Source organism: Athene noctua, chromosome 15 (assembly GCF_965140245.1).
Source record: "Athene noctua chromosome 15, bAthNoc1.hap1.1, whole genome shotgun sequence".
Classification (NCBI taxonomy): domain Eukaryota; kingdom Metazoa; phylum Chordata; class Aves; order Strigiformes; family Strigidae; genus Athene; species Athene noctua.
Window position 1 is genome coordinate 6899927 of NC_134051.1, and position 26914 is coordinate 6926840.

At 49.7% G+C, this 26914-nt stretch overlaps 2 protein-coding genes across 4 annotated transcripts in view; one reads left to right on the forward strand and one right to left on the reverse strand.

Moving 5' to 3' along the window:
• Positions 1-806, reverse strand: part of MYH16 (myosin heavy chain 16) — a 26985-nt gene extending 26179 nt beyond the window's left edge. Inside the window, 1 exon segment of the mRNA XM_074919702.1 lies at positions 657-806. Within this exon segment, the coding sequence (XP_074775803.1) occupies positions 657-806 (150 nt within the window).
• A 13436-nt stretch (positions 807-14242) lies between these two features.
• KPNA7 (karyopherin subunit alpha 7) lies at positions 14243-22661 on the forward strand. 3 transcript variants are annotated; one of them, XM_074919082.1, is made up of 11 exons: positions 14243-14308; positions 15001-15142; positions 15203-15207; positions 15670-15746; positions 17182-17450; positions 18001-18083; positions 19270-19533; positions 19899-20132; positions 20478-20660; positions 21347-21496; positions 22548-22661. In XM_074919082.1, exons 1-11 carry the CDS (start codon positions 14243-14245, stop codon positions 22626-22628), a joined length of 1554 nt encoding a protein of 517 aa, XP_074775183.1. In that variant the 3' UTR covers positions 22629-22661. The 3 variants fall into 3 exon arrangements, with proteins under 3 accessions (XP_074775183.1, XP_074775181.1, XP_074775182.1); XM_074919080.1 differs by lacking the exon at positions 15203-15207 and having other exon boundaries at positions 15001-15144; positions 15664-15746; XM_074919081.1 differs by lacking the exon at positions 15203-15207 and having other exon boundaries at positions 15001-15138; positions 15664-15746.
• Positions 22662-26914: the final 4253 nt, after the last annotated feature.

Sequence of the window (26914 nt, forward strand, 5' to 3'; positions counted from 1 at the left end):
GAAGAGAAAAGAGAAGAGAAGAGAAGAGAAGAGAAGAGAAGAGAAGAGAAGAGAAGAGAAGAGAAGAGAGAAGAGAAGAGAAGAGAAGAGAAGAGAAGAGAAGAGAGAAGAGAAGAGGAGAACCTGCAATGCCTCTGCATGCTGAAGCAGCCGTTAGCATGTAGGGCTTCTTTCGCCAGATAAAACACTTTTTACGATGTTTTGGTTTTGCAGGTGGCAGGAAATAAAGTGTTGGGAAATTCCACCTGGCCGAGGATCCCTGAGGCGGCTCTACAGTCCTGTTCTCTCAAGAATCTCCATGCTCTCTGCAAATACTGTGATTATTCCTCCCACTGCTATTTATTCCAGTTTCCAGACCACCTGCAAGCCCCCAGAGCTCTGTGTGAGGGTGGATTCATTGCAGCCACAGATCAATATCACCCTCTGTTTTGTGAATGGGAAAAAAGAAATGCAGGGAATTAATTTGAAGACAGGGCAGAGCAAAGCAGAGAACTCAAATGTCCTGATGCTTTGCCATTTGCTTTTAACAAGTGACAGACAGGCAGGGAAAAGAGACTTGGATATGAGCTGGCATTCAAAGATTTAAGTCACACACACAATTTACAGCAGCACGGGCTGGCCCTCTGAGTCAGGACTGGTTCCAGTCCTGCCATTACCACATGCTGCTTTGCCATTCCCCTCTGCCCTTTCAGATCATAGATCCTGCTGTGGGTGTAGTGCTGACATACGTTGTCCAGGACACTGGCCTCATTCAGGAAGGTCACATCTGCCATGTCATCAATCTGGCTGAATTTGGGCAGGTTCATCATCCACTATCCCATCCCATCATTTTTCACTATAATGGTCTGCAGTGTTGGGGAACAGGGTGTAGGTGATATTATCCCAAACAGGGCTCCGTGGACCACATGGGAAGACTCTCTCTTGGACATGCTTCCGCTTCAAGTCTTGTTCTAGCTGCCACTGTCCCTGGCTGGTGGCCTCAGGAAAGGAGTCCCACAAATCAGCTGACCCACACAGCAAAACAGGTCTGGATTCAGAAGTGGGTGCACTTCCTCTGGGAGCAGTAGGCTATGGCTTTCCTGTTGAACCCATAAAGTAGAGCTCAGTTCGTTGATAACCATCTTCACCATGACTTTGTCATCCTTTTCACACTGGATGTCCCCAGCAAGGAAACTCCCGTTCTCATCCTTCACCCAACAGGGTGTCACAGGGCTTGTTTGTGGTCTCAGTTTTCTCTTTCTCAGGAGGAGTCAGGAACTGCATGGGGTCAGCATCAGTCACACACTCATCCTTATAACCATCAAACATCTTGGCTTCTCTTTTAGGCAGAAGGTAAAACTGGAAGGAAAGGAGAAGAGGCACAGTGCTTCCCACATTGCTGAGAAAGCAGATTGAAGAAGCCTGGAATTTCCTGTAGTGCTGTCCTGTTCATACCAGCAGTACCTTCCAGTTCAATAGGAACCTGCAGCAGAAGGAACAGGCAAGCCAACATCCCAAACCTGGATGGTGGTTCCTAAGAGGGGCCAGAAAGCGAGAGATTAACTGGTGAGAAATAGGGAGAATATTCCTACTTTCTCTTCAGCCTTCCTCATTGTGCGGTGCTGGGCCACTGGGATCCTGCCTGGGGTTGAGAAGGGGGGCCTTTCTCCCATCTTTTGATCCTGAAAACTAAGACCCTAAGGCCCTATTCTGGTAAGGGCAGTTCTTGGATGGGGGGTGCCGGTGGGATTTCGGAAGTGCTGAGGGTATTGGTGGTTTTCAGTGGTTGCCAGAGAAACCCATGAAGTAGCTGTAAATCAGAGCAACCACAGAGCTTCTCATTCCCTCCCTGGGGTCAGGCAACCCCTTGCAGATGCCTCCCATGCAGTATGGGCATGAACCCTCTTAGTGTGAAAGGCCACAACAGTGTCCAAAATAACACAGATGCAGGCATCACTGTAAACAGGGTTCAGAGGAACCTGAGAGGACCTGTTTCATCAGCTCCTGTCCTCAGCCACCAAAACCCACCAGGATCATCCAGGAGAGCCCATGGTATATCCACTTTATGTACCTGTTGTGGTTTCCACCTTTGTCACAACCTGAGACCATACCTGTGGCAAAGCCGTTTCATAGGAGGGAACAGGGGAGTTCAAGGACATGACTCATGTCCCAAGGCTTTGCATTTTTTGGGACCTGTTCCGTGTTGTGAGCAGACTATGTCCCACACTCCAGGCAGTTTTCCTTCCCTCACCCACACATCTGAACTAGCTTTAATGTTGTCAAGGCAACAGTCAAACTGCTGATGGTGAGTAGTCTGTCAGTGTCCAGCTACCTAAAGATGTGCCTCCTGGGGGCCCACGATACCTGCTCAACTTGTTGCTTCCCGCAGAGGCAATGCTGATTTCACCACCACTACGCATTACTTAGATTAAAGGGAACATGGACTATGCTGCAGCTTTGTTTCGCAGTGCGGACACACTGCCCAGGCCAAGGGCTGCTCTCGTTCCACCTCTGCAGCCCCCTTGATGACAGCCCCAAACAATGCTTCACGCCAGCCTTGTGAGTCACGGCTGTCTGCACAGGAGTTAGTCTGGGGTAAGTGGGAGAAGCCCGGGGGTGGGTGGGGGACTCTTTGCCAGCAGGGTCTGGTTTTAGAGGCTACTGCTTGGCCTGAAGTCAGAATAGCTTGGCACTAGTTGGAGACGATGACGGCGCTGGCCCTTCTGGTGATCTCATTTTCCACACCATCCTCCTAAAACTTTGGTGGTCTAAAATTATATGTGTGCAAGGATTCCAGGGCAGCAGTGCTGCACCTTTGGAAACTGGTTTCAGGGCTCAAGACGGTCCTGGTGTAACAATGGCAATCTGCTGCTCTGGGATGAATTTCACCATAAAGCAGGAAGGAGAAGCTTTCCTCTGGCCATTTCCACTTCTGATCAGGCAGAGAGAAGGAACTCTAACAGCTCAGGAATCATTTCTCCTCTCAATCTATACAGTTAAGTCTGTGTTTAAATATGTAGATTTGTTACATAGCTTTTAGGTGCCCAGATTAGTAATGTATATTTGAGATTTGATTCAGGTCTACACTTTCTCTGCACCTTCCTGAAATACATGGACTTGTATGAAACAGATCAACGAAATGTTAAACCAAACACCTACAGAAGATAAATGCATGTGACTGAAAATAGTTCATACTTGCATCAAACAGAGTTTCTTGGGTGCAAGTCTCAGACCTTTATGGAACTTCAAAGTCTTTATGCCTCACCATCCTTTTACAGCTGGGGAAACTGAGGTACAGCACGATGACAACTATCTTCAGTTGTCCACCCATTGTCTGTCCAGTCTTTGGCAGACTAAATACCTTCTGGCCTTTCAGTTGGAGTCAGGAGGAGTGACTGGTGCTTAGCTTCTCTAAAGGCAGCTCTCAACTTTGTTGTTTAGGTACCCAGAAACAATATATGTTTTTAAAAGCTTAGGCATAAATGAAGTCCCAAAAGCTATAGGTCAAGGAAATGGTAAAGCCATGCCAACAATTAGTGGTGAGTTAAAATTCTGAAATTTCATTTCCCAGAAATCACATGGAATATAATAAACTTATGGTTAAAATACCTGTGAGTTCACATCTCTCTGTTACAAATCACAGTGAATATAGATGCAGACAGGCTTCACATACACCTGCAGGCACTGTGATTTCCTCTTTCTGCCTCTGCTTGCAGTTTCAGCCACATGGTCCTTCCTGATTCCACCCCACACCTCCTCCCAGCAATCACACATGGCAAGTACCTACTAAGCTAAACCCATGGTGCTGGAAGATGTGTGTTTACAAGGGCTGGCCAGGCTCTTTCATAGCTGTCCAAAGGGCCTGAGCCAGCACCTATGTTGTAAAAGAGACATCACATTCCTTATCCATAAATTCAGCTGACCATAGTGCTGGGAGCCTGATTGGGAAAGCTTTGGTCCCTCAGGAGAGATCAGATAATGCTTTGTTTTGTGGGGATTTCTCCTTGTCTTTCCTTTCCTTACAGGGTCTTTTATGACCTCAGCTGCTGGAGTATAGTGTCAAGAGGCTGAAATAGAAAGACCATCGAATGAAACATTTGTTCAAAGTCCCCTCTTTGGCTGTGCCCTTCCTGCCAAGGTGAACTGGCAGATTTCATCAGTGAGAGGAGCTCATGTTTGGCAGACAAACCTCAGATGGAATCCTTGGCAGGAGCAGCCACATTGGTGATGGAATTAAAATTCATTTTAAAACCATTTCTAGGCCCCATATTTATGATGAATAAATTCTGTGTGTTTGCTACAAGCAGAGAGGATAAAGTCTATTGTGTTACAGTCCTGCTTGTTTCAGTTGCTCAGTGGATGTGGACTGCCCCAAAACACAACTGCTTCTTTATCAGCTTCAGGTATTTCTCCACTGTATTTGCCTCAGCTGGAGCCTTGGGGATGTGGTTACTCTGCAAGTATTGCCATTGTAGTGTTTGGGGTGAATACTGCTGCTTGGGATAGGGTTTCCATGCAGAAAGATTCAGATAAACGGCCCCTTTGAGGTGAAAATTAGAGAGTTCATGTTACACCCACCTCTTGAATTTGTAACTGACTATTCACCCTGAAAATCTGATTCTAAGGACTCAGCATGCCCTGTCAGGAGCAGAATAGTACCACAGAAACTGTGGTCAGCCTGACTCTTGAATATTGAGAATTGTGATTAACTTCTCAGGAATGTATCCGGAGCAAGTCATATTTTCTGGGCTTTTTTAGGTAATCATTTTAAATTTTGAATTTCTGAATGAAGATTGCAAGCAGTTCTCAGACAAACATCTTAGAGAAAGACGTGAAATGCATCAAATAAATAATGGGTTCTGACCTGTTCACTGATGTGTAACGTGCATAAATCCCTGTTCTGACTGCATATGAGGAATAAGCTGCAAAGGGAGCAATCGGATCTCTCCATGAAGTGATACAGGTCAAAATGGCAAACCTTAAATAGCTACAAGTTCTCTCAGCCCATGGACAGATCAGCAACAGCTAGAACTCAGCCAAATTGCTTCCTGAGTAACTAGGATGCCTCTTGCTGAGTTCATTGCAGTTTCCCTAGCACAGGCCCCATCCTGCATCATCCCTGGCCACACTGTTCTCCAGCACCTCACCACACTGTAAAACCCGCTGCAACAGCCCGGGTTGGGCTGCAACTGGTTCATCCAGCCACATCCCATTACAACGATTATATTACCTGGTGAGGAGGTTTTTGAAGGTTCTCTTAGAAAATGAAGGAGACACTGTGCAGTGTCCTGGTAGCACTGTACGGTGAGCTCTGCAGACGGTGGATCACGGGGCGGGAGTTGTCTGCTAGGCAGGATGTTTTCTTTCAGTGTGGGCTGTTTCTTGCCCTGACACAGCTTTCTTCATCATGTTACAGTGAAACTAGGAGTCCAGCCTTTCGCCTGAGGGGATGGAGAGCATAAGTATGTTTCTGAATGAAAAGTGGTCTTCAGATAAGGGGAAAATCAGCCCATACAACACAGACCATGTGGAAGAAAGGCTCTGGTCTCTCCCTCCTAGTGCTGCCCAGAATCCCAGGCTCAACACAGTAACCCAGGTGTCCATAGTGACATTCCCAGTTACAAAGAAGGAGGCTGTAGATGGAGGAGGGCAGGGTGAGGGACAGGGATTACAAAACTGCTTTTGACAGCTTGCTGTGGAGCCTCAGCCTCTGTGCTGCAGTGATGAGCCTTGGAGTAACGAGGAACTGCCTTTTGGGGTTGCATTTCAGTAGCGACAGCAGCAGCAAACTGATCTCTGGTGGTTAGGGGAGAAACGGTATCTGCATCAGAAAGCCCTGCTGAAGGATCATAGGGTTATATAAAGATCTGGCCCAGGAGACTGCAAAATGTTTTTGCATTTATTAGTCATTTAAAAAATAATGCTGGTTCTGTAATCAAAGCTGTATCTTCATTCCCAGCTGTCATCTCTTGCTTGCTTGAGGAGGATCAGTGTATTCCTGTGAGGGCTGGAGGGGTATTGGCTGTACGGAGACACAACCAGTCTTCTAACCAAACAAGGACAGATCGTTGCTTGTAAGGGTCTGTGGGGGACAATGCCAAGTACTTCCAAATCCCACCAGGTGCTCGGTGAGTCATGGGTCCTGCAGAAGACAGTCTGTGCAGTTATATGATCAAAAACTCTACAGGGAAGTGCATGCACATGAAAGCAAGGTTCAAGTCTGTCTTTCTGGTATCTAACTCTTCAGTGCTCAGCTCTTCACCTGTAGCACTCTTCTAATGCAAAGAATTATGGAGGCAAAACAAACAGCCCCAAAACTTCTGAAGGGTTTTTTTTAAAGGAAAAAGAGGGCCAAAAATCCCCCGAAACTTCTGGCATGTGGCATCAAACTGACCCCACACAGGCCATTGGCAAGGCTGGGAATTTTTAATCCGTAGCACAGACTTTGGCCACTTGAGCTCATGGAGAGACACAGAGCTCTGGCGAGTGTCTCTGCACTAGGTGAACCAGCTGTACAGAGGGCTAAGCCAAAACTGTTCCACCAGGTTTAGATGTGTCTGCCAACAGCAGAGGAGTGTCAACAGTCAGAAAACAGGTCTCAGCCCAGATCTGGAAAGGACTAACAGCTAGTTGCCCCTGCCCATGCCTTCCTGTCTGTCCTACCTTAGTTCTCCAGAAGTATCTGACACAGAGGTCAGGGATAGCCAAAACCCTCAAAGCCCACCCTAAAACTGAAGCAGATCCCTCAGTTAGTCCTCCTCTAGCCCCAGCTGTCAGCCTTAGGGCTCTGTGTCTAGTTCTGGCCAAGGACCAACACCAACCAAATCCTGACATTTAGCCAGAAACCATTGGGATCCACCACCTCAGCCTGGACAGGGACTGTCTCCCAGCCCCAGCCCACAGAAGGGCCCCAAATCTCAGCCCTGTCCTGAGACTGTCCCTGAGTCAGTCCCTTCCAGCACAGGCCTGGATGAGGACAGACCTACCATCCACAGCCCTGGACAAGGACACCAATAAAACCACAGCCATGGGCTCTGATTGCCAGGGTCTCAACATAAGCAATGAGCAGCTTCACGAGCAGGTCTGCAGGGCCTTCAGTGTGTGTGTTTGGGAAATCACCTGCTGGAATGCTCCAGTCGTGCTGTTCACTTCACCCTGCCTGTCACATTCAGGAGCAGAATAAAGATGGAGCAGGCAGGAGGGTGCTCTGCCATCCTTCCTCCCCTTGTTGCCCTTTTTCCTGGGGAGTTGTGTACCTCAGCTTCAGAAAAAATGGACCACAGTATTACCCACCTGCTCAGAGTGACATGCAGAATTTGAGTGCATATTTTTACCCATCTATCCCTGAACACAAGACGCCCCAGTTAAAACAAACCTGCTTGGAGGATCACACCAGCAGGACAGTGCTGCCCAGGGGCTGCTGGAGGGAGCTGCTCCCACCGCCTTGTCCAGGACAGACCTCAGAGCAGTGGAGTGGCACAAAGGAGATGGCACAATGAGATGTAATTACTGGGGGGGGGGGCAGAAAGCTCATTAACAAACCTCTGTGTGTATGAGATGTGAAGCAGTTGAAACAGAGATGAATATTGCCCCCAGGGCTTAGCAAAAATTATCTTCAGCTCCTAGGATCAGGTGGGATATGCATGTCTTTTTAGCATTTCCTAAGCATGGCTTTCAAACGAAGGCCTGTAAATACACATTTTAAACAAAGACACTAATTTCTGTTGAAATGCTGTCCTCAGCTGTGATAATCAGAGGTGTTGAAGCAAGGTGAGGAGCCTCTGGCAGCTCTCCCTGCCAAGGAAACCCCAGGAAGAGCAAGGAGAACAGGAAGGTTCATCTCCTCATCATCTAATTAAGCTGCACATGGACTCCCTAACAGCAAAGTGGCATCCAGAGGCTCAAGACCTCATGATTTATGTGGGTTTTCTGGTGTTTGCATGGGGTTTCTCTCCCCTACAAGGTACTCCACTCCTCAGCCTTTTTCCTACTAGGTGCCATGGAGCAAGTTCACATGTGATTTCTACAGAATTATGGTTTTTTTTTCAATAATTCCAAGGTTTCTCCATCACTCCATTGTGTCTCATCCCCAAAATCACCATAGATGTCTCTGTTTCAGTTCCTTGAGTTATAGATACAGGGACTAAAGGAATAACTATTACTGGGCCCCATTAGGGAAAAAAAAAAAAAAAAAAAAGTAAGATTTTTGGCCATAGGTGATTATAGTTTCTGCAGCTGAATAGATCAGTGTCCCATAACTGACAGAGGATAATGGATTTAATAAATAGCTATGATTAAGTCTGATGTTATTTTTAAATAATTTCAAAAACTGTTACTCTAATCCCTCCGTGGCTGGCAGAAAGGATGCTGCTTAGAAGTTAAAATTAGTTCCTTAATGTTCAGCGTGGTGTGGAGTTACAGGCCCTCCAGGGCTGTGCTGGTTTTCTGGGGCATCCGCTTACACTGGCTGCCTAATGGACGTTAGCAGCTGCGTTTGGCAAGTGGGAAAGAGCTCCCACAACCTCACACTGTCGGCTGATCTCCCTCCCAGGCTCAGTCAGCTCGGCAGCAGCTCCCACAGGCTCCAGCCCTGCTGATGTGATCCTCAGTTGGTATTACAATTCACTGTGTTATCCAGCTGCCTTCCCACACAGCAATTGCCTTCTCCCTAATTCCCAGGGAATTCCCAGCTCTGTCAGGCCTCTTTATCAACAAATAGAGATCTCTTCTGTATAATAGCAAGGTGATTTTTTTTCTTCCTTTTTTCAGCACGTACATTGCTGAGGGAGTGATCCCGTTTCTTGGCTGGAAAAAGGCACTGAAGAACACTTTGCCTTGAAAAAGCACCACACAGAGGGGCAATTTTTCTGGTCCATGTAACCTCACAGAAGGCATGAATAGTCTGTTTGCTCAACCAAATAAAAACTCCTAGCAAACTTGAACTAGTATCACAGGAATGGAGATGTCCCACAGTGCAGTGGGACCTGGCAGAGTTGGTATTTATCAAACCCACTTTAATGGGACAAATTCTCAGGTATTTGGAAGAAAATTGAACTGCCTTTAAGACAGGCTTCCCTCCTTTCCATGCCACCCCATCGCAGAGCCCTGGTTCCTGTAACGACCGCAGGGACAAGGCACTGGGCTGGGGACCGGTTTGCCCTGACCTGCCCTGACTGCCGGCGATGCAAGATGCGATGCTGTGCTCGGGGACACCTCTCCTCCTTGTCTACCAGCTCTAACAATCCCATGGCCACAGCAGGAGCTGTTTTAACCACAGTGATGGAAAACCATCTTCTTTCTCTGTTTTCATGCGTTGCTTTCCCTCTGAATGAGCTGTCTGGACCGATGCCTCCCCACAGCTCCACTCCACAGCTACAGAGGAGCAGGGGGAGAAAAGCAGAGGAGGGGGAGAAAAGCAGGACCACTTTTTTGAGGCTGCTACACTAAATTAGGGGAAGGAACAAGCTGCACCTTGGCCTTCGGAATATCCAGCTGTGGTGCTTGGCTTTGCCTCTGGCTCATCAGTAAGACAGGGATAACAATAAATCCCTTCTCCCACCTTCTGCATGTCCTGATTAGATAGACTGTAACGGGCGGGGGCTGTCACTTATTATGTGCTTGTTTAGTGCCTGGCACACGCAGCTCTGATCCCGACTCAAACCCGCGGCTGCTGCACGAACAATAGGACTGAAATGAATCTAATGGCTGGCAGTGGGGAGGTCACCAGCTGCCTGACGTCTGCCTTCCCGGGAGGAACCGGTGGAGGCTGCAGAGTTAGTGCTGTCTGCCTATGGGATCGTGTGCCAGGGGGGTGCATCCCAACCAAAAGAGGAGGATTTTCCAGGCTCCATCCCTGCCACACTTGGCAATTGCCCCGCATCCACCAGCAGTTACCTCAGCAGCTGGTTCAGGAATGCACATGGATATTTCCTTGGTGTTACTGTAACTAATAAGTAAAAATTGTTGATGTTGACTTAATAGACTACATTAGAGCTGATGGAGACAATATGCTGTCTGAGAGCAGACGTTCAGGGTGTTGGCAGGAATCCCCTACCTTTGCTCACTCGCTGCCAGGTGAGGTTTTCCTTTTGCAGAAGGGTTGCTCTGACCAGCTTTTGTGGCTGTGCAACCTCCCATTGATGGAGTCTGGGCTTTTTCTGCCTAGTCTAACCTCACCGTGGAGATGCGACGTGCTCACATATTTCCTGACCTGCACCTTTCTCTGCATGCAGTGAGGGTAAACCTATTAAAGAATCATGAAAAAAACAGAGGAGGAAAAAATCAGTGCTTTTATCTTGGGGCTTAAAACTGGTGTTTTCAAATCTGCCACCAGTCACAGTCTAACTAACCCGAGTGCCCTGTTGGGAGCACGGGGTGAAGGGTGGTGGGGTGGGAGAGAGCAGTCACAAAGAAAACCTCTAAACTGGAACAGCAGCTTTTCATACCTGTCATGATGTGGATTTTCAGCTTGAGCACACAAGGCTGAGCTCAGGGGACAGTGTCATGTAGATTTAAGGTTTTATCTCCTTTCCTCTCCATTAGCTGTGATACCCTCTTATTATGCTGAAAACCTCCAGTGGTTGTTCCCTTTCCCTTTGGGCAAATATCGATCTGCCCGTGTCCTTGGTGCAGGTTAAAATCAGCCCTGCTCATCCCCTGCCTGCTCGCGGGGCCGAGCGCTCCGCAGTGCCACCTCTCATGCCGTCAGGGGCTGAAGCAAAGGCTGAGGAGAGGGTTACTAATCAATTCGCACGTATTTTTCTCTCCCCATCCTCTCCCTCCCTGCACTGGCAGTGACACAGCCACTGAACAGGATGGGTCTGATTGTGCTTGGCAGGTGGGGAAGGAATGGAAAGGGCAGAGAGGGAAAGAGCAGCCCAGGATAATGATAAACTTCTTGCAGCCTTGTTGTACATCCATACCCTGCAGCACCTTAGGTGAGAGAGCTCTCCAGGCAAAGTAGCAAATGCTGGGGGTTGGCCTATGCAGGAGGTTGCCCCCACTTATCTTGGGGCGTGATTTTAAGCCAATTTAATTAAACTGCTTGGCAAGGTTGCGAGGACTCATCTATTTCAGCTTGAGCCAGGCCTGTTTTGATTTAGTGTTGGCTGATTAGGAATTAGCTGAAACAAACCACTCAGAAAACAAAATTAGAGGGTGCATACTAACTTTTGCACCAGATTAAGTTGAATTAAAAAGCAATTGAAATGTAATTTTCCTGTGTCAAGCAGCCAACAAACAAGATAATGCAACCGGTGGCACTTGAAGCTTAAAAATATGACATCTAGGATTAGCACAACTGGCTTTTTATTGCCCACAAACAACAGATTTATCTGAAGGTCTTCTCTCAAACCTCCCCTCCATCACTTTCCACACAAAGCTTTGTACAATTCATTTCATTTGCCTTGAAAGGGAGAAGTGGTGTGACACCAGGATTGGAATCCATGACTTAAAGCAGCCTGGGTATTGCACAGGGTATTTCCATAGGTATCCATACTGGAAGCAGCCACACAGTGAACAAGGTCCCTGTAATTCATATAATTTAGTTTGAAATGGCTCCCGTGGTAAACGGCTGGCAGTGTACAAAGGCCCAGGCTGTGCTCCCCGGGTGTGGAGGGTGCAGAGCCCAGCGATGGGTGCTGCTCCCCCCTGCCTCCCAGCACCAACCCGCTCCCGCCTTCCCGCAGCGAGCCTGGGCGCCTGCTCTGAATTACTCTGCTTCCTGCCTCCCTTGCAGAAAAAGATGTTAAGTAATTTTAAATCAGGTTTTAATTAAATATTTTAATAGCTGATTTCCCTACCCCTTTGGCAAACACTGCTCCTCCCCACACAGTGCTGGCACCTCAGCATACAACAGTGTACAGAGTGAGTTTTATGGGGCTTTGCTAAAAAGGGTGATGACTTGGAGGGCTTGGAAAAACCAGGATGCCTTCAGTACTTCAGAGTCCCCAAAACTGCCCGCAGTGGCATAGCCAAGCCCTGCTGTGAGTGGTTATTTTGAGGGCAGGGATGCTGTTGTCCCTGTTGGCTGGCGCAGCAGCACGGGCAGGAGGACAAGCTGCATAAGCAGCCCGAGCATCGGTGCGTAGCTGGTGTTAGGGCACCGTAAATGCAAACGATCTCTTGATAAAAGCTGATGGAGACTGTGATAGGCACATAATGTAGAGTGAGAAGAGCTGCCCAGCAGCTCCTGGCCAAAATCTAAAGGGCTCATGAAGATAATAGGTTCCTGCTGGGTTTCTCTCCATGCTACCTTCTGCCGCAGCCCCGCCGGGCTCCCGCCTGTGCCAGCCAGCAGCTCAGCGCCTGCTGCTGCTCCAAATTTCTTAATCCTGGCTCATCCCGCTCGCACCCTCCGCTTGGCTGATTCCTCTCAGCTACTGCCTGGCTCCATCATCCCAGTCGTCGCCACCCAAAGGCAGCTGCTCTCCTGGCATGTATCACCACCCACAAGGACCTTCCAGCTACCCAAACAAAAAATGGGCATCCCTGGACTGCCCATCCCCTGCACACAGGTGGGGAGGCAGCAGCTGGACTGTTCCCTGTGCTACAGGTACAGGCTGGCGTCTCCCACAAAGGGTCTGGCCACAAATGAGGCCGAAGTGTAAATGTATGGAGGATGTGGGAGGGATGAGCAGGAGAGCCCGGGCAGGAGGACAGCTCAGGAGGGAAGGCATCACCATCCATCCTCCTCTGGGTGCATCCAGATGGCCGTGGCAAGGGAACAGCTGGGAATAATGGGGAGGCTGTCCTGGAAGAGCCAATCGTGGGAGGGAGTCAGGGGGTATGAGGCTCCATGGGGGCAATAAAAGAGGCAGTCTGAGGGTAATGGGCTATGAGAGAGAGTTGGGGTGAGTAGTTTTCCTCATATTTGGAGTGTTGGGTTGTTCCCTTCCACTCTCTGATGAGTATGGGGCTGCTGGTTAGATGCTGCTCTCTGGGGCTGTGCTGGGTCTCCTGCTTGGCTAGTGTCAGTGTGTGGGTTGTGGTACAGCTCTGCTGAGATGGGGGTGGAGGAAGCTCCCATGGAAGAGGTGACCTTTTGGGGTGTTACTGTGGTCCCCTGTTGAAGGGGAAACAGGGGAAGAAGGGAGGCTGAAGCAGTTCCTGAGGTTTGAGTTTTGGGCTTAAGGCTATAATTGTCTTGTGGTGGCTCATCCTGGCTCCTCTGTGAGTTGGGGGAGGTCTGCAGCTTGGTGGCTGGCTGCTGTGTTGGGATAAAAAGCTGATGCTGCTGGTATCCAGCCTTGATTGTTGGAGCAGAAAATAGGGAGAGAGAGGACTAAATAAAAACCACCAGAAACTTAAACTCAGAAAGAGGGCATAAGGGGAGCTCTTGGAGGCTGCTCTGAGCCCCAAGTGTTGGCTGTAAGCCTGGAGGGAAGGTGAAGTTGCACCACCTGTGTGTGATCAGCTCCTGAGTGTGTTTATGCACAGCCTGGCTTTAGGGGGCTCTTGGGGGTGTCTGGCTGCTCTGAAACCACCTCTGCTTCTGCTGGGTGGAAGCCTTGCTTTTTCTGACAATCTGTCTGAAGGCCTGCACTTGGGCTTACTTGTATGTCTTTGGTTACCAGGAGAGGCTTAGAAATTTTTACCTGTCCCTATTTAATGTGTTTTACCTGGCAATCCTTACTAGTACCTGAGTTTCCAGAACTCTTTGCTTTGTTGAACTTGGTCACCTCATGCCACTGCATGTGGCCTTGTGTCTTCCCAGTGGGGGACCCTGGTACAGGAAGCTAAACTGGGCTGCATGATGGGGTGAGAGAGTAGGCTTGGGTGTGGCTCCTTGCCCTTACATCAGACATTAAACTGATCTTTTTTGGAGGCAGGAGGCCTTGCTAGGTTTGGGCTCTGTGTCTTAAGTAAATCTAAAAGCCATGGGATCAGAACTGGAGGAAGGTGGTGTTTCTTTAACCATGAGAAGTGGTGTGTCCAGCTTCCTCATGAGATTACAGCACCATCTGTAACTTTTGTATCCTGATATTAAGTGGTAGTTTGTGCTTGCATTTAGTGCAGTGGCTTTGCTGTAGTGTGTGAGGATCCTACTGAGCTCTGCTTAGTGTGGGGGACCTCCAGCATCTCCTGTACTGGGGAGGTGGGGGAGAAAATGTGTGGCACAGGCTGTTGGTGGGAGTGTAGAGGGTCCTAGGCCCCTCTGTGGATGGAGCTGGATGTTGCTGTGCAGTTGTGACCTGACCCTGCTCTGTCCTGAACCCCAAAAGCATGTGAAGGCTTTCAGCTGGCACCTCTTAAACTTGCCAAGATGCCAGTGGTGGGCAAGGACAGTGAGCGGATGAAGAAGTTCAAGAACAAGGGCAAGGACTCAGCTGTAAGTACCAATCTCTACCATTTGCCTGTGTCTTCCCCTTTGGACAGTGGCCCCAGCTGGGGGTTTGCCTGTGGGCAGGAGCTGATGTGAAAGCTTCTAAAGGCTAATTGCCCTAAGTCTACCTGTATGGGGTAGCAGAGGGCAGGGGGGATGGCTCTGCCAGCAAGGATGTTCAGTTAGCTTTTGAGATGTGGTGTGGAGCTGGCCGGGCTGCAGGGAGTGTGGTGGCACAGGTAAGGGGACATGAGCTTTGTGTGGGTGACTGAGCTGTGCTGGTGGATCTGCTGGGCAAGGGAGATGGTTCAGCCTCAGCCTGCCCAGCTCTCTGCAGCCATTATTCCTGCAGAGAGGGGGCTGGTGTGGGATGTCAGACCATGGGATCTGTCAGCTTGCTTTAAGCCAGTAGAGGAGATGAGGGGGTTTGCCTTTCAGGTTCAGCAAATCTACTTTTAAAAACACCCACTGGTTGTTGGTTCATCCAGCAGCCCATGTCCTCGGGAGGCACTAACTGAGAGGTTTTTACTCTGTCCTATCTCCTACATAACCCTCCAGGCCACAGTAAGGAGCTGCCTGAGAGCAGATACTGGCTCTCTGCACTCCTCAGGTAGGAAACTTGGGGCGGAGAGTTAGAGATGAGCTCCTTGGAGAATTAGGTGATGCAGACACCAGTGGGATGGTGTCCTTCTCTCCAGGCCCTGCGGAGACAGAGAGTGGAGGTGAACATTGAGCTGCGAAAGGCCAAGAAGGATGAGCAGATCCTAAAGCGCAGGAGTATTTTATTCAGATTGATGGATGAGAGTGTCTCTCTGGGAGAAGACAAAAGTAATGAGGTGAGTGCTGGGTGCTGCAGCTTGTGCAGTATGTATCCTCTACTTGGACCACTACCAAGTCCAGTTCAGGTGACCTGGGTTACATAGCCACTGCTGTTGCTGATCACCGTGCTGGCTGTCAGAGTGCTTTGGACTGCCTAGCCTTTTTCTGTGTTATTTTGCATGGAGATGATGTCCCGTGTGGCTTTTCATGATGGCAGGTAGAACAGGCTGGTGCTCCAGCTTGCTGGGAGCTGGCGAAGCTCCTGTCTGGCTCCCTGCGCGGTGAGGGTTAATTACTGAGCTCTAGGCCCATTAGAGTGTCAGTGACTCTTTCAGTGCTTGATTACAAGGATTAATTGCCTCGAAGGCTTTTGTGGATTCTCTTCCTCTGCCTCATCTCGAAACTGCCTTGCATAAAGAATAGACATTGCTTAGATATGAAGTGGTGACTGACTCGGGTCTAGACGGCTGATTGACTCTGGAGATTAAACTGGAGGGAGTCCTGGCTTGCCATCTGACTCTGAATCATTCCCTGTGACACAGATTGAGCTGTCCTTGGAGGAAATCGTTGAAGCTGTGAATGGGAGCAACACCAAGCTGCAGCTGCAGGCCACACAGGCTACCAGGTATGCTGCCCTGCTGCTCCATGCTAAGAAGGAGGTGGCTGATGGAGCTGCAGTGGGGCAGAAGGTGTTTATTCCTGTCTGAAGAGCTCTCTGAAGAGATGGCAAAGTGGGAAGAAGCCTGGTAACCCAAACGGCCCTGAGGGACCTCAGCTGGTGTCTGTTTTGTGCCCTATGTGCCTTGTTTGGCTCCATCACAGTCCTGAGCAGTGCCCATGGCAAGGTCCCGTGTGGTTGAACCAAACCAAGGGGTTGGCTGTGCCTCCCAGAGCTCCCCCCCTTGCTGTGCTTGTGCTGGGGCAGGGATTGTGTTGGATCCCACAAGAAATGAAGTGCCAAAGGCTTGGGTGGGACAAGGGCTGGAGAGCCTGCCTCTGTAAGTGTCAGTGCTGATCAGGGCTGTCCCCACCTGGGTGGGGGTAGGAAGGATCACAGGGTGCCATCATCACCCAGCTGCCAGCAGAGATAACTCCTGAGGGTCCAGGAGAGGCTGAATCACTTCTGGTTCTTCCTTGGCTGGCTTGAGCTGCCACATCAGCAATTTGCCTGTGTGCTGGGGGACCAGTGCTGTTCCCAGTGGCTGTGAGGACATCTGCTCATGGTGAACAGATCAAAAGCTTTGCTCCCAAGGTGTTAACTGGAGGCAGGCTAGAGCAGACCCTTCTGAAGGGGCAAGTCATGACTTGCTCCCTAATGTGCTGTGCAGAGCTGGTTTGCTGCCTGCACCTGGAGTGCCGTCTCAGCACACCGTGCCATGGTGGGGTACTAATGCAGCTCTGAGCTGTGGGCTCACATCTCATGCTACTCCCTGCTAGCACTCACTGCTGCTGAGCAAACCAGGCTGGGAAGCAGAAAGTGCTGCTTTTATTCTGGCTTTCTTTGACATGATCAATTCCCTGATCCCGTCTCCCTGGCAGCTGCACAAGCTTCTACACTGGTGTGAGGCAGGAAACAGCAGTGGGGAGTTGGTGATTTCTGGTTTTTAGCTGGAAAAGCAGTCTGGGAAACCTCATTTTAAATGTGAGCTCTGGTCTGTGTGGGGCTGGCCAGTGGCCCTGTGCTGGGGAGTGGCAGAGGCAGGTTTGCAGGCTGTAAAAACTAATTGCAGATGTTGATTTTTTTTCACTGTCTCAAACTCCTGCAAGGTGGGGAGCAATGGAATAATGTTGCCATGGTCCTAAAAGGATATGTAAGTATTTCAGTCTAACAGACACCCTGCTGTTGCTTTGGCATCTTCTTAGACGTGTCTGCCGCAGCAGCCTCTCTCTGTCGACTCCCCTGCAGGGGGATTTGCTGACCTGGGATGCTGAACAAGCATCTCTTACAGGTGCTGCTTCCATTGCAAGCCACAACCTTGTACCTGGCCACAGGGTCACGGTCCTATCATGGCACCACATGGGGTTTCTCATGGCAGGCTGTGTGGTGTCCTCTCTTGCAGGAGAATGCTGTCCAGGCAGAAGGACCCCCCCATCAATCAGATCATTGAGCTGGGCATCATCCCCAGGCTGGTTGAATTCCTGAGCTATGCTAACAATGCTCCTCTGCAGTTCGAAGCAGCCTGGGCACTGACTAACATCGCCTCTGGCACCTCCAACCACACCAAGGCAGTGGTGGAGGGAGGTGCCATCACAGCCTTCATCTCCCTTCTGTCTTCCCCACACATGCACATCAGCGAGCAGTCTGTGTGGGCGCTGGGCAACATTGCGGGTAAGCAGAGGTCTCCAGGTCCGGGGGCACATGGAGGGTCACTGTGCACACCAGTGCTGGGGAACTAAAACTAATTGATGTTCCTCAAGACAGTCTTGTCTCCCTGCAGCTTTATCTCCAAGCTGCTGCCCCTATTGAAACCATTAACCCTTCAGTCCCTTCACAGAATCATCTAGGTTGGAAAAGACCTTGAAGATTATCTAGTCCATCCACCTTCCTGTGGCCTGGTGGCCTTTGAGATTCTGTGTTGGATCTGCAAGAGGATTTTGACCAAAGCCAAGTGCAAAACTCCATCCTGCTGGGATGGTCTAATCCACTAGTGTTGTCAGGGAGAACAGAATGGGTTATGTCTGGTAAGCCTGCCACAAAGTAGCCATGATGGCACTCCAGTCTACCTGGTAGATCCTCCCCACCTGAAAATAATTGTGTGGCTAATGAATGAGCTCTGTCCCCCAGACCCGGCCTGGGCCTGCAGGTCTGATTGCTATTTGATGTTGACTGTCTTGTGACTTGGGCAGATGCAATAAATGACCCTTTTTCATCTGTACAGGTGATGGTCCTCTATACAGAGATGCTCTTATCAACTGCAATGTGATTCCTCCCTTGTTGGCTCTGGTGTCACCTGTAACTCCAGTAAATAACCTTAATTTTCTTGACTTAACAGCTCTTAATCACTTGGATAATGGGTGAATGGTGATCTACATCTACCTTCTAAGCTGTTTGTATAATTTAATGAGACCCTGTTCTAAACTGCTTTTAATGACCTTACCTCCCAGCTATATACAAAGCTGGGGATGCCAAACAGACAGTCTTCAAGTCAATGTGATATCTTCTAGTCTTAGTTTTCCTATATAGCTTTGATCATCTCAAACTCAGAATAGGATTAAACCAGTGCGACATAACTTGCATATGCATGTGGAAGGGATGAACTTGCTCCTCAAGCTTCTTCCTACCGCTTTTTGGGTAGCTCTAAACTGCAGGATTTGTGGCTTATCTCTGCCCTTCTGCAATGGTCCCTGCCCCACTGCTTTCTCAGTCTCTGGGAGAAGGACCTTCAGAGAAGCATAAGGTGGACTAAGAAGTGCTTGGGGGCTGTAACAGCGCCTCCAGATTTCCCATCCCTGGATGTGAGGGAAGCTGTATGCTTTCTGGAGGCATAAGTATGGCCTTTCAGGCTGGTGTTAAGAAAATACCCTGTAGGCCTTCTGTGAGTTTATATTGCAAGATTTTTTTTTTTTTAAAACCAACCAACTCTTCTGTTTGCTCTATCCCTAGCCCAGCTCACCCTTGCCTCTTAGGGGGGGGTCATGTGGAAGGAATGTGAACTGGTGTTTTGTCACATACACACACCTTTAGTAGCTGCAATGCTTTGAACATAGCTCCACTGCTCTCCTGGGAGTGTCCTTACTAGGATGAACTGGCTGAATGATACAGCTTAAAACCTCCTGGTGCCCTACTCTAGAACAATGAGCTGCTAATATTTATTAATGCTAATAAACAAATTTCTGATGGTGTCTGAAGATTGCTCTAATTTGTCCAAGGACCCAGCAAATACGCTGTCTGGACCTCTATCAGTCATAGTAGCTTGTCACACCACTAGAGCTAAAGTTATTGGAACTTAATATTGGGGAGTGAGGGGGTGAATCTACTGCCTAAGTTGCTTACCTGTTTCATCTCTCTTCTTTAAATAAGCCTTAGCCCTTAAGGAGGCTGCTTCTGGCTACTGGATAATGTCTCTGAGCTGTAGGACCAGAAGCAGGGTGCTCCTTCTTCCTCACTTGTTATGCAGTGAGGATCTTACCCCTCCTTTGTGTTTCAGGTTGGATTCCTGAGGAACATCACATGGACACTATCAAACCTCTGTAGGAACAAGAATCCCTACCCTCCACTGGATGCAGTGAGAAAGATGCTGCCGGTCCTCATCTGCCTCATGGAACATGAGGACAAGGAGATAATTTCTGATTCTTGCTGGGCTGTTTCCTACCTGACTGATGGCTCCAATGATCGCATCCAAATTGTGGTGGATACGGGGGTTCTCAAAAGGCTGGTGGAACTCATGGCCAGCCCAGAGTTGATTGTTATGGTAAGAAACTGTTGGTAATCTCCAGCCTCTGGTCCCTTAATGTAGGAACATCCAAGGAGAGGGAAGGCATGTCTCCTTATTATATGTAGCTAGAGTGGTCTGCTCTCTCCTCAGACTGCAGCACTACTTGGTTGTTGGTCAAGCCACTGCTCTCTTCCACCTTGCTCTGGCTAACAGACTGGATAGAGACTGTAAAGCTGCTTAGAGCAAAATAGGAGGACGATAGGTCTGTAAATACAACAGTAATCACCTGTGATGCTTTCCTTATTTGAAGGATCAAGCACTTAGTGAGGGATCTTGTGGGGCTCTCTGGCTTGTATCCCTTGAGGTAAGGATTCTCCTCATCTCCTTTAATCTCTGTCTAGACTCCAGCTCTCCGTGCTATTGGGAATGTAGTCACAGGGACTGATGAGCAGACCCAGGCAGCTATTGACGCTGGCGTCTTGGCTGTCCTGCCCCATCTCCTGCAACATTCAAAGCCAGCTATACAGAAGGAAGCAGCATGGACGCTCAGTAACATTGCAGCAGGGCCTTGCCAGCAGATCCAGCAACTCATCACCTGTGGGCTATTGCCACCACTGGTAGAACTGCTTGATAAGGTAAGGGATGGGTGCAGCACTGCACATACAGCTGTTGCAGAAGCAAAGTTTGTGAGGTCCATGATCCTTCATTTGCAAAGCACTTGTTGTGTGCCCACCTGAACAATCTGTTTCAAAGCTGTTGATCCTTGGAACAGCCTGGGCGCTCGGACTTGTCACTACACCTGTGTGAAAACATGGCTTGGAGCTGCTCTGGGCAGCTCTGCTGGGTGTCTGCCCATCACTCAGTGCTGGGGAAGGTGTGTCAGCCCAAATGGAATACAAGGGGAATGGCTATCCTTGCCTCACATTGATCTTAGAGGGATGCTAAAGCTTGGGAGTACCTTCACTGTGCTGCTCTTTCAGGGGGACTTCAAAGCTCAGAAAGAAGGTGTGTGGGCTGTGGCCAACTTCACAACAGGAGGCACTGTGGAACAGGTGGTGGAGCTTGTCCATTCTGGGGTCCTCAAACCTCTGCTTAACCTGCTCTTGGCCAAAGACAGCAAAACTATCCTTGTCATCCTGGATACCATTTCAAATATCTTCCTGGTAAGATCTCATCTGTTGCATTCCTTCTCCAAAAGAGCAGTAGGGTGTGAGCTGCATGCTCACATTGTGAGGTTAGAACAGTAGCTGCTGATCTTGCAGGAGTAAAATGTAGACTTCATGTTGTTTAACTTGGACACTTGGGTTGTCCAAAGGTCTTGACAAGATTAAGTTCCGGAAGTGTTCCTCTTCACTTACTGTGACTTTATCTCCTTCTGGAAAGGAAAAGAGGTTGTGTTAATCCCCAAGCAGGATAGAGGTGAAGGTCTTGAGGAAATACAACTGCAGAGAATTGAAGTGGTCCTGGAGGCATTTCAACTCTGTTCCCTGCCAGCTGGCATCTATGTGTCTCTCGCTCGAAAGCCTGTTTCCTGTAGCCTTGTTCACCTTTGAACCAGTGAAATGGCTTTTGCAAATGAAATAGTGGGTGGCAGGTCACACCCACTGCTTGGTGTGTGGATGTGACTGAGTAGGGTTTGGTTAGCTTGTTTGGTTGGCAGTTGAGCCACTGGGCAGTAATCCCAGCAGCAACTGATGTTTCATAGACACAGTAGTCATATCCCTGGGATGAGGTAGGCACTGTGGTCCTTTGACTTGTCTTTTAAGATCAGGGTCTTACAGTAAAGACCATCTCAGACCTGTTACTGATGTGAGGCTGTATTTTCCTGCTGGGTTATCTGATGTTACAGGCAGCTGAGAAGCTGGGAGAGACAGAAAGGTTGTGTCTGCTGGTGGAAGAGCTTGATGGTCTGGAGAAAATTGAAGCCTTGCAAACCCATGACAACAACATGGTCTACCGAGCTGCACTGAATATCATAGAGAAATACTTTTCTGGTGAGGTATGTGAGCTCCTGCTGCTTCTCATCTGAAAATATGAAGCTGTTACACACTGGCATGCAGCACAGACTTTAAGGATGCTGAAATAGGTTTTTGGAAGAGACCTGTACGTGATTAGAGTAGTCTTTGCAGCTCATTCCAGTTGCTTTTAAAGGTCTGTAAAGCTCCTACAGATACACAGCAGATATGGATGCCTTGATAGCATCTTGCTGCTGGAATTTAAACTGGCATCAACTGGAGTTACTGCAGTTGCTGATATGAATACCAAATGTGGAGAAGTTTCCTCCTTTGAGCTGAGCTAGCTTGTCACTATGGATGGAAGCCTCCTACTCAGCTGATAACCATGATCAGGTTGCATTTGGATTACTTGACCCTTCTCGTGCAACAAACTTATGGAAAAAAGATAGGATACCAGCTAGCAGTTGCAAGAGTCTCATGACCGTCACAGACGCCATGCTTGGTTCTAGCCTTAGTCTCACAGATGGGGAAACATCAGGGAAGAGGCTTAGCGGTTTGGCAGATCTTGGAGCTGAGGCTTGGTCTAGATGTGAACTGCAGCAGCAGGGAGCAAATGTCTGTTTTAGTCCTTTGCCCAGAAGAGGGTCTGCGGGATGCCCTGAGAGAGGGTGTGGAGGAAGCTCTCCTACACACTGGCACCTGCCTGAGGGGCTGGATGCCAGGGGGAACATCTCTCCAAAGCAGTCCTGGCTTGTTGCTGTTCCAAGCAGGCTATTTAATTTGAGTGAGTTCTGCCACTCCTTTCTTCTGCCTCTGGTATCTGAGCCTGTAGATTTGGCTGCTTTTTGTGTGAGATGCAGGGACAGTGCATTTTCAGTGTGCTGTAAAGAACAGGAGGTCTTGGTCTGGTCTCCAAGGGTCTTCCTGTTAAGAGTCAAGCTGACCTTAACAGCTTGTTAAAGCAGCAGAATTTCTTTTTAAAACAAGAATAAAACAGTAAGCTGCTGTAAAAAGCTTCAGGCAAACTCTGGTGCAAAAAGCTTAGGCCTATTAAGATGCAGAACCTCTAACTGATGGCTATCAACTTCCTCCTAGGAAAATCCAGATCTGCAGCCTGGGACTAGTGAAGATGGTCTATATGATTTCTCAGTGGAGAAGCAAGACTTCAACTTCTGAAGATAAAGCACTACATGGCTCTGAGCTGGTGGGTGGTGGTATCTTGGTAGAACTCAGACATCCAAACCAAAAGGAGCAAAGATGCTGAGTCTTTTTACTTTTTGAAACTTGTCAATAAATTGCACTCTGGCTTTGTACTTGTTGCCTTTGATTTTTTTTATTTTTTTTTTTACCCCCTCATAAACTGCTGTTGCAAACAGTGTAGACTTTTTTTCAATAGCTTCTTAAGGCCCTGCAGAAATGTATTGGAGCTCCTGGGCATGTTTTCTGGGTGGAAAGCAGAGCCAGAAACTTTAACTGTATTAAGCTGCTGGAGAGCAGGATATTACCACCAAATCCAGCTGGGTCCTAGTGCTTGTGCTGAAATTTCTAAGCTTGACTTGGAATGGCAGACAGAGATCTGAAAAGAGATTCTTGAGGTGTTTTGCCCTTCTGCAGGCAAAACCACCCCTGTGTGAGGGGAGATCCTTCAAGCAGTGAAGGACACTGTCTGGGGGAAGGTGGGTCACTGTCACCCCTCTGTGTGCTACTCCACCCCTGCCACAGAAGCACTGGGGTCTGGACACAGGAGCTGCTGTGTAAGTGCTGGTCCTTCAAGAAGGCTGTGTCAGAGGCAACTATTGCACTGGGAGCAATTTGCCTCCCACTGCAGCTTCCCAGATGCTATCCACTAGCCTGGAGCCCACTGATCTGGCTCTACTTAAAGCTGCCCTTTAATACTGAGGACCTGTATTTCAGGTTTCCATTGCATGTCACTGTCCTTTGAGAGGAGTTTTCCCTTTCTCCAAGCCCTCCAACTTTGGTCTCTAGCTGCAGGCTGAGCAGAAGGTGAGGACTGAGGTGATGTGGTGTTCAAGTCCAGCTTGCAGCAAGCTCTGGTGCCCTGTGTCCATCCCTGCAGCTACATGTACTGCTCTGCTCGTGGAGGTATTGCACAAATGTTACATGCTGCAGGTTCATAACAAGCTGCTGGATGCAGCTCTGTTCTTATAGCGTTGATGGGTTGTGGAAGGTTCTGCTTAGTACCCTTGAGTCCCCAGGTGTTGAAGATATCTTGCTCCATGCAAGAGGGGGATAGCAGCTTCTTCCTCTCTGCTCTGGGGGGTTTGACTCTTCAAAATGTTTGAGCTTTGCTTCCTCAGATGCACTGGGAGGTGATGTGACAAGTAGCTTAAGCTGAAGAGAAAAATCTTTCCAGGAAGCAGAACCTCCTCTTCTACCCTGGATCTGTTCATCAGGGCATTTATGCATTTTTCCTCTAGGCCACCTAGGAAGAAGGGAGTTGGTAGTTGAAGTCTGGTTGTACTCCATGCCCTGTAAGGAGATCATGGGTGCCAGAGCTGGGTATCACTTCTTTAATATTAAAGTGCTGGAACTGATGAGTTGCAAAGTGTTTATTGAATTTTATTTCTTGGATCCAAAACTATGTATTTAGAACTGTGATAAAGCAATGCCTGAACATGCAGCTGAAACAAGTGCCTGTGAAAATCCTTTGTTTGTGCCCATGGGTTCACACAAAGGGCTCTGGCTCGGCTGTGTGCACCTTCTCATTGCTGACAAGGCTGATACGGCATCTGGAAACGGTCAGATTTCACTAGGTAAAATGAATCTGAGGCAGGTGCTTCCTCAGTGTAAATGGAGATGCAGACCGGAGCTGGGGTCCACGCAGCTGCCCTGACTTTGGACTGTGGTCCAGCACAGGGCATCCTATGTGGTTTTTCCCACAGTCAGGCAGGGCTGTCCCTTACTGGCACTTGGGCAGCAGGGTTGCTGTTTGCTGATGCTCTGATGACTAAAAGCAAGCTAAAAAGGGAAAGGGCAGAGCTATTTGACTTTTTTCCTGCGTGTGCTGGACACAAGCCTGTGGTAGATGGTGTTATGCAGTGACTTGGGACCAAAGCTTCTTGCTTCCACTGTCATGTCCTTAAGCTGCAATAAAATAGTGTCCCTGTAGCCCTGACTGCAAGGGAGAGGAAATGTGCCCCTTTTCTTATAAGAGTATTGATATGTGCCTACTGTTCTGTGCAAGCAAAACGGAGGAGGTGTTTGGGGTGGCACCGCTGCTGTGGTCCCACAGCGGCTGGAGGAGTGGGGCTGGTGCCTGCCAGAGTGGTGAGGCTGCTGGGCCGTACCTGCCTGCCGCTGCGTCGTGGGCGTGTGAGAGACCTACAGGCGTCTGCTTGCCTGGTTAATTGGAGCTGCTCTCTGATCACTGCCAGCCTCAGCTCCCCTGCCCAGGGCACAGGCAGCAGCCGCCGTGGCAATTTTGGCTTTGGTGCTTTGCTCCGGGGTGTTGGAGCCACCTGCTTCTCCTGGTGGGATGGGATGGGGCATCTGTGGGGACCAGTGAGGATAAGATGCTGCCGTGCTGTTTCCCCGGAGCAGCAAAACCTCCCTCTAGAGATGCACAAAAAAAGTCGTTTTTCTAATTAAAGCATCCTGTGTCCTAGTCCCAGAGGAGCATGGTGATGGCTGCTTGATCCCCACATAGCCGGAGAGCTGGAAAAGGCGCTGCCAGTGCCCATGGTGGCCTGTTTGCCCTGAATTAAGACTAAATTAATTTATACATTTGAAACAGGGGCTCTTCAAAGCATTTTCATGCCTCATTGTTCATTTCCTACTGACATGAGTGCACCCCACAGCTTCCCCAGCACCATGCAGAGTCGTTACCTGGATCTGGCTTTGCAGGAGCCGGTGGAAGGGGGTTTCTGTGCCTGTCTCTGAGGCTGCAAACCCAGAACCTGCAAGAGCCAGTCTGGGGGGAACTATGTGAGCCAAAACCCGACAGTTGGTGAGAAGGAAGAAGAGCTGGGAGAGATGGCTTTGGGCAAGTTTAGCTGGGCAGCAGGCAGGGGTCTGCCTGGCATGGGCACCGTCCCTGTGTGGGGACCAAGCCAGGTTAGTGCTGCGGAGCAGGGGAAGGCTGGGGAGGGTGATTTTAAAGAAGAATTTGGATGGTGAAAAGCACCATCTAAGCTTCTAGGTCTACTGCTGCACCTGATGCTTGGCCATAAATTGTTGAAGCTTTTTCCTCTTCCCCATCGCTATTTTGCTTTCTCCCTGGAATTTATGGGGAAAGGCTTCTTCCTCCTTTTTCTTCTTGGAAGGGGTGATCGGAGAAAAAAACCAAATGCCAGGTATTTACTACTGGTGCTGGGCCGTGGGTACCCTCGGCAGGCAGCCCAGCCCAGCCTCAGCTGCCTGCTGTGAAGCAAGGCTGGCCTCGAGGTTTTCCTCTGTACAAGGAGCTGGGAGGCTGCTCGTGCCGCTGGAGGGGTTCAGGATTTAGGGATTTTTTTCCCATTGATTGCAATTTAATTTCTGGTGAAAGTGGGAGGGCTGGTTTATGGGATGCTTTGGGGTTTGTGTTTTTTTGGCAGTTCATAAATCAATAGTGGGGTTGGGGCACAAGCAGGTTGGAGGGATGGGGCACGGTGGAGCTGGCGTGCAGCAGCACCTGAAGTTAGCGGCTGTTAGCCTGCAAGGTGGGGGACATGGGGACAATTCAGGGCAGGTCCTGGGGCTGAGCCGGTGGCCCCAGCTGCCCAGGGCTGTGGCCATATTACTCCGAAACTCCACATGTTCGATGCGCACGTGTTCACACCCGTTCCCTTGCCACCTTCCATGTCACCCTCCATGCCACAGCCACCTTCCATGCCACCCCCAGGCACCCCTGTGCACCCTGCATGACACCCTGATACACCCCCATGCCACCCCCCCACCACCACCATCCTGCATGTCACCCCCATGCACCCCTATGCCACCCCCGGACACATCCACACACCCTCCAGCCCACCATCCGTGCCACAGCCATGTCACCCCTACGCCACCTTCCACGGCACCTCCAGGCGCTGCCACCCCCCCACCAGGCCACCCCCCCTGCATGTCACACCCAGGCCACCCCTGAGAACCCCCTAGTCACCCTCCATCCCAGCCTGCATGTCACCCCCAGGACCCCTTATACGCCCTCTATGCCATGTCACCCCCCCTGCACCCCCAGACACCCTGTGGCCCCCCGCGACCACCCCTCATGCTACCCCAGCCTCCTTCCTCCCGCCAGGGGGCGCTACGCCTCCCCTCACAGCGTAGCCTCCGGCGCATGCGCTCTCCTCCCCGACCTTCCCAAGATGGCGGCTCGGCGCGACCGCGCCGCCCTGCGCGCTGACGTCAGCACCCTCCGGCGTACGCGGGGCGGGGGTGGGGGCGTGGCCAGGCGCGCTCTCCGCGGCCGGGCCGGGCCGGGCGGGCGCGTCGGTCTGGCGGCGGCGGCGGCGGCGACGGGGCCG

What these genes read in the sequence shown, in the direction of transcription:
- KPNA7 (XM_074919080.1), top strand. Translation starts at nt 14,243, where the DNA reads ATGCCAGTGGTGGGCAAGGACAGTGAGCGGATGAAGAAGTTCAAGAAC. An exon ending in TGGTGTCACCTGTAACTCCA is followed by an intron (nt 18,084 to 19,269) that starts GTAAATAACCTT and finishes TTTGTGTTTCAG; the next exon opens with GTTGGATTCCTGAGGAACAT. An exon ending in CCATTTCAAATATCTTCCTG is followed by an intron (nt 20,661 to 21,346) that starts GTAAGATCTCAT and finishes CTGATGTTACAG; the next exon opens with GCAGCTGAGAAGCTGGGAGA.